Source organism: Triticum urartu, unplaced genomic scaffold, assembly GCF_003073215.2.
Source record: "Triticum urartu cultivar G1812 unplaced genomic scaffold, Tu2.1 TuUngrouped_contig_4732, whole genome shotgun sequence".
NCBI classification, from domain to species: domain Eukaryota; kingdom Viridiplantae; phylum Streptophyta; class Magnoliopsida; order Poales; family Poaceae; genus Triticum; species Triticum urartu.
This window is the reverse complement of record NW_024115346.1, coordinates 1-6,981: the sequence shown is the minus strand read 5'-3', so window position 1 is coordinate 6,981 and position 6,981 is coordinate 1. Positions and strand designations below refer to the sequence as shown.

The 6,981-nt window shown below is 44.9% G+C and overlaps 1 protein-coding gene across 1 annotated transcript; it reads left to right on the top strand.

Moving 5' to 3' along the window:
* The first annotated feature begins 2,224 nt into the window (after positions 1-2,224).
* Positions 2,225-5,401, top strand: LOC125528236 (sm-like protein LSM1B). Its single transcript, XM_048692732.1, has 5 exons — positions 2,225-2,486; positions 4,215-4,283; positions 4,357-4,472; positions 4,560-4,622; positions 5,049-5,401. The coding sequence occupies exons 1-5, from the start codon at positions 2,426-2,428 to the stop codon at positions 5,124-5,126; spliced, it is 387 nt and encodes a 128-aa protein (XP_048548689.1). The 5' UTR covers positions 2,225-2,425; the 3' UTR covers positions 5,127-5,401.
* The last annotated feature ends 1,580 nt before the right edge of the window (positions 5,402-6,981 follow it).

The following is a 6,981-nucleotide window of genomic DNA, read 5'->3' as shown; positions in this document are numbered from 1 at the left end:
TAAAGGGACTTGCCGGTAACGAGATTGAACTAGGTATTGAGATACCGACGATCGAATCTCGGGCAAGTAACATACCGATGACAAAGGGAACAACATATGTTGTTATGCGGTCTGACCGATAAAGATCTTCGTAGAATATGTAGGAGCCAATATGAGCATCCAGGTTCCGCTATATGAAATAAGGAAATAAATAATAACTTTATTATTGCCTCTAGGGCATATTTCCTTCAGTTCAGACATCGTAAGGGTTCCGGGAGGTTTTAGACACTCGAAATGGTCGAGACATAAAGATTGATATATTGGACGACTATATTTGGACACCAGAAAGGTTCTGGGTGAGATTGGGACAATACCGGATCACCGGGAGGTTATCGGTACCCCCCGGGAGGTATATGGACCTTATTGGGCCTTAGTGGAAAGGAGGGGAAAGGAGCAAGGGAGGGGGCGCCCCCTCCCCCCCAAGCCCAATAACCGGACCCCCCCGGAAGCTATTGGGCCTTATGGGCCTTAGTGGAGAAGAGAGAGGGCAGCCAGCAGGTGGCGCGCACCCCCCTTGCCCCAATCCGAATTGGACAAGGGGAAGGGGCGGCGGCCCCCTCTACTTCCTTCTCTCCACCTCCACCTCCTCCTTCCCCCTTCTCCTTCTTGGAATAGGAAAGGGAGGGGGCAAACCTACTTGGAGTAGGATTGCCCCCCCTTGGGCGCGCCTCTCCCCTGGCCGGCCCTATCCTCCTCCCCCCTTTATATACGGGGGTAGGGGCACCCCAAAGACACAACAATTGATCTGTTGATCACTTAGCCGTGTGCGGTGCCCCCTCCACCATAATCCACCTCGGTTATATTGTAGCGGTGCTTAGGCGAAGCCCTGCGACGGTAGTTTCATCAACATCGTCACCACGCCGTCATGCTGACAACCCTGCGACGGTAGAACATCAAGATCGTCACCACGCCGTCGTGCTGACGGAACTCATCCTCGATAGTTTGCTGGATCAGAGTCCGGGGATCGTCATCGAGCTGAACGTGTGCAAAAACTCGGAGGTGCCGTAGTTTCGGTGCTTGATCGGTCGGGCCCTGAAGACGTATGACTATTTCAACCGCGTAGTTATAACGCTTCCGCTTCCGGTCTACGAGGGTATGTAGACAACACTCTCCCCTCTCGTTGTTGTGCATCACCATGATCTTGCGTGTGCGTAGGAAAATTTTGAAATTACTACGTTCCCCAACACTGCCGCCACATGATAAGCAACAACGGCTGTTTGGGCTGCCTTGGCTGCACGGTCGCAGATTGCGTCCGCGCTCACGCAGCCTGTTAGCACGTGCATGGCAACTGCGGCCGCGCTGTCGCCGGAGTGGGCCGCCAAAGTTTCCCTCACGACGCGGGTCCACGTCCCCATCTTTCACCGGCGACGATTGAACAGTAAAATAATATTTGGGGAGCGAGCTGGTGTGCTTGACACGCCGATTGTGGACTGTAGCCGACACACCTTCTCGTGTAAGCCATATGCGCACTATACTCCGACGGTGCTCTAAGATATTTTGTACTATATCTCACACGGTTGGTGATAAACCTATGTGTGATCTACTTGATTTTTCATCTTGATTTGAATTACATAATGGGGTCACAGCTACAAAGGAGGGTGTTTAAATTGCTAGAACTTTTATCTGCAGTGAACATGCAACCATATGTGTGTCATCAAAAAAATTGAAATTATTCAGGATTCGTTTGGACTTTTTATACATTAACTTAGTTTCTAGGCATTTTAGGTGCGTAATTCAAAATTAAACTACATGCACATACTCCGGTGCATCAAAATGGATTGTAAAATCACGATGATGAGGGGAGGTAGGGGGCACATGAAGAGACTGTCGGCGCCCGATCTAGGGTTCTGCCTGGGTCGTCCCGAAGGCGACACGGGACGGGAGAAAGTAATGTATTATGATACCATTTCGTAGTTCATATAAATTGAACATAAATTTGTGTATCAAGGTTGAGTAATTTTGTGTCCTCGACGGCTAACGAGCTCCAATGTTCACCTCCCTCCAATCATGAACGCTACTGAATTGGAAATTTGAAGTATTTTTGTGAAATTCGGCAAAACAAAGGGGCTTTATAAACCGGAGTCCGGTCGACACAAGGATACACCAAGGAGCCATGGTGGTCCCCCACATGACCTTGACCCCACTGGTCAGCGTCTCGTCACGCCCCTTATCGTTCGACCTCCTTTTCTTCCTCCCGGCGTCAACCTCACTCCAAGCGCCCCAATTTACCAAACCAGTACTCCTCGCCGCTCCGATCCGCCAAATTCTCCAGTCGCTCAAACCCTAGAAGCTATCCCCTGACGGCGAACCACAGAGCTCCAATCGAAGAAGCGGCCGATCAGGGCCATCTACTGCTATTTCTAGCGCCGGATTTGGGTTCGGCGCGATGTCTTGGGCCGGGCCCGACGAGATCCTCCTCTCCACCTCCCTGGCCGGCTTCTTAGATAGTGAGATTTCTCTCCCAGATGCTTGTTTTGTCCCCATTAGTTTCCCCGGTACTGGCAGTGGTTCGTGTCAGGAGCAAGAGTCGATTTTTACGGGGATCTTGGATCCGACTGCGTAGGTTCCGGCTTGCCTAGCCCTCGATGCTTAGCCAGTGTCGGTTGCGCTGATTTGCTTTTGACAGTTTTTCTTGCCAAGAGTTGTTGAATTTGTGCCAAGGTGAGCCCTTTTGATGGGCTATGCAGGCTAAGGACGAACTTGGCGCAGCATGTTTCTATGTGTATTAGCCCCAAATTGGTGTAGATGTGTCAAAAATTCATATGGCCCATTCAAAGTTGGAAGCTTTTTGGTAGAGGGTTACTCTGACTAGAGTTCAGACTTCAGAATCAAGAGCCTGTGGCGGAATACTTTGTATTATTGCTCGAAATATTACATTGAACTGCTTATGGCTATCAATATAGGGCTCTGATAGTCTCTCATAAAGATATGTAATTAATTGAACATGCTGTTGGATTATGTTAACACTTGGCAACGTCCCATAGCTTTCACTATAATTCTGGTGGCTAAGCATAAAGATAAGTTATTAATTGGACCCAACTAGTGTAGATTTGGGTTGTTGATGGGGGCCATGGAGCACTTCTATGCAAATTATTGTATGATTTGAATGCGGTAGATTTAGTTGGTTGGGTGGAGCAGATCAGAAAATGTTATATTTCAGTAATTTGTGATGATGTTCCAAACATAAAATGACATATTTTCCTTTAGGTGTCTGGAGATTCAAATGTGACATACTGAATTTTATATTAGGTTGGAAGTATTAGTACTAAAACTGTATTTCCTAAGAAGAGAGAAAAAGAACAATGTGGTTTAAACAGAGTCTCATGAATCAACACAAATTAACCCCTTTGGTTACTGATTATGTATGGAAACCTTAGTGCATTCTTTAATTTCTAGTTTCTACTCGCTGTGCTTGACTTGCTATAAAAGCTGGAATTTCACTTGCTAACTGTGCTGTAATAGATTACAGATTATGTACTTTTACTAACTTAAATATAGAGTATATGCTGTTGGTCTGTTAGTTAGTTGTAGTTATATTGAGCCCTGTGTTTGATGTTCATTGTTCAAAGGGTTTCATCTTTGGTATCCCCAGTAGCATGGCTGAATTGGTTCACCTGAGCTTCTCTGGATTACTTGGCGGCTTTGATGTATTTACATACGTGTTAGATTCTAACCGTATTGACATGTGCTTGGCAGTAGAATCTCTGATGGGTTCTCTAAGGCGATGTGCTCATGACACTTCATACTTATGCATTATTCAATATAAAGTATTTTTTTCATGAACATCATGATTGCTTTATTATTTGGTCGGTACATTGTGATGAATAATGGAACTTATACAGTGCAAGCTACAGGGCTCCAACCGCTTTATCAATTTTTTATATTTGAAGTAAATCATCCCTGGAGCTAAACTGTATCTGTGAAGTTTTTGAAGTGTCTATGAATACCTAGTTTTTGGGTTTTGCATCATTGTTGAGCTAGAAATATTTCTGTTGACCAAATAATTGAAAATGCGGAGACATACAAAATAGTAGAATACAAACAGAAACACCTACACCTATTTGTTCTGCAGCCTGTACCTCCCTTGCATAACTAGCTTTGCATCAGACACACCCTGTTTGTTTGGCAATGCTATTATGATATTAACAGTTTATGCGTCTTCTTCTTGATTACAGAAAAACTTATTGTCCTACTACGAGATGGACGAAAGCTGCTTGGCACTCTCTGCTCATTCGATCAGTTTGGTATGCCACTTCCTACATCCTCTTTTCTTTGCATATTTTTCTGCCATCAAATCTTTAATGTTGTATTTTGCAGCAAATGTTGTTCTTCAGGGTGCTTGTGAACGAGTAATTGTGGGCGAATTATATTGTGATGTTCCTCTTGGTTTATATGTGATCCGCGGAGAGAATGTTGTATTAATTGGAGAACTGGTAATTATCTCTTGTGCACTATGAAATGACCATGGCCAAATCCATTCTCCCATATTAATGCTATAGATCTGGTATTGCATTGAGCAGGATCGCGAGAAGGACGAACTCCCTAGTCACATGACTTGTGTTTCAGAGGCTGAAATAAGAACGGTACACACTTCACTTCACAGAATCTTGTTTGAAGCTCTAGTTTTTTTCTCTTCTGATTTGTAGCTAAAGATGTAAGGCTAATAAAATCATTATCCGAGGAAAAGATGTCACATGTGAGATTGTGCTCATCATTTGGTCCTTCCCTCTTGGCGCAGTCCCCTGTGCACTCTTATGTACACTCAAGCGATCTATACTTTAAGTGGACTTGAACAAGAAACATGACAAGCGTTTTATCTCCCTTTGGAGCAAAATGGCATTATGTATCTAACAAGTGGCATAGGACACAAATAATGAAGAAAGAAGAGTTTTTGTAGGCGTTTGCTGTTCTTGTTGCTTGTGCTGATATTTGTAGTAGCTGCCTGTATTGCTCAAGCAGAGGATCTTGCAACTGATACTACTACGTTTGTGTTTCTCCCTTTTCCCCAGGCCGAGAAAGCCGAAAAGGAAGCAAGGGATCTGAAAGGCACAATGAGGAAGAGGATGGAGTTCCTAGACTTCGATTAGCGTCCATCCATTAGTCAGTCATGTTGATTGATAGTTGGTGCTCCCTTTGTGGCCGCTGGTTTTTAATGGCGGCATTTGCTATGTTTGTGGGCAATGGAAGCTCCTGATTGCACTGTGTCTTATACTTGTTGTTCAGCCCTAATGATGCTCTGGACCGAGGGGCTCTTCCTCAGTAGCAATGTACCGGCCCTGTATTCTTATCTTCTGTTGCAGTTTGTTTCTCTTTCTTGAGAGCTGTTACTTGGCCATGCAATTCTCTGCTCGGATTCTTGGCATTTTTCCGTCTTTGGTGAATCGCATTGCGCCGTAAATTATTACCTGGGACCGTTCCCTATTACTTCCTTGGGCGGGCGGGTTTATTAGGCCCCCTCTTATTTTAGGCCAAATTTTGATCTCGGATTTAACTAACAAAATATGTTATATACTACAAAAATAATATCAGACTCCTTTTGAATACAAATCCAACAATATAATTTTTATGAGATGCAACTTATATGTTGATAGACAAATCTATGGCTAAACTTTGACACAATATAAGGGTGACCAATAAACCCAGGGTGAGGGAGTATTATACATAAACTCTCTATGTTTCTTTTACTTTGCATGTACGAATTGTCTGAAGTCAAACTACGCAAAGTTTAATGAATTTATATTAAAAGTTATCAACACCTACAATACTATGTTGTATAGTATGAAATTAATTTCATAATGCATCTAATAATATTGATTTTGTATTGCAAATGTTTATTTAAAAAAATTGATAAAACTTTTCAAAGTTTGATTTCACACAAATTTTATATACATGACTAAAAAGAAGCGGAAGAAGTATTTTTTTCGGGGTAAGAGAATCTCCAACAGAGGCGCTAAATAAGTGGCGCGCTCGAAAAAACGGCTATTTAGTGTGCATGCGACCGAATCTACAGCTCCAACATATGCGCAAAAATCGTGCGCGCTCTAAAAGCGGCTTAGCGCGTCGAACAAAACTGCATTGCGCCCTGTTAATTTCGAGCGCCCGCTACCGCGCGCTGGACAGCCAATCGGGCGCACGAATCTCCACCAACCGTCGGATCTGAAATATCCACGCGCGCGGCTTCCCCATTTGCTCCGGCGACCCGTCGGCGCTTCCCTCGCCTATCCCCAGTGGGCGCGCCGCTTCCCCTGCTTCTCCGATGGCCGGCGCACAATCGGGCGCACGAATCTCCCCCAACCGTCGGATCTGAAATATCCACGCGCGCGGCTTCCCCATTTGCTCCGGCGACCCGTCGGCGCTTCCCTCGCCTATCCCCAGTGGGCGCGCCGCTTCCCCTGCTTCTCCGATGGCCGCCGCAGCTTCCTCCGCCTTCTCTCCTCGCCGTCACCTCTCGAGCGCCCGTTCCTCCGACAAACAACGTCCGACGGGGGTTTGCAGCTCGGCGTCCACAAGGTGTTCGACAAAACGCTTGTAAGGTATATATTGCTTCTAACTTCATATTTGTAGATAAATTTGGAGCATGTTGTTTGTAGATTGAAATTTTAGTTTGAATTCAAGTTTGTAGATGAGTTCGCCCTACGATTCTTCCGATGAAGAATATGATCTTCAAGAGGAGGATGTCGCAATGATCCTAGCTATGCACATCAATAGAAAGCAGAAGCATGATGGTTCAATTTTTGGTCGTCAGAAATTATGGAGGGAAAGGATCGATGCCCACAACAGATTGATGAGGAACTATTTTGTGGAGTGTAACGCCCTCGATGCGGCTATATCTCCCACGTGTCGAAGCACGACTTAGAGGCATAACCGCATTGAAAGCAATGTCGCAAGTGAGGTAATCTTCACACAACCCATGTAATACATAAGGAAAAGAGATACATAGTT

Excerpts from the sequence above, each read along its gene's own strand:
- LOC125528236 (XM_048692732.1), top strand. The coding sequence starts at position 2,426 with ATGTCTTGGGCCGGGCCCGACGAGATCCTCCTCTCCACCTCCCTGGCC. Across the intron at positions 2,487-4,214 it reads CCTGGCCGGCTTCTTAGATA|AAAAACTTATTGTCCTACTA; the intron begins GTGAGATTTCTC and ends TCTTGATTACAG. Across the intron at positions 4,473-4,559 it reads TTGTATTAATTGGAGAACTG|GATCGCGAGAAGGACGAACT; the intron begins GTAATTATCTCT and ends TGCATTGAGCAG.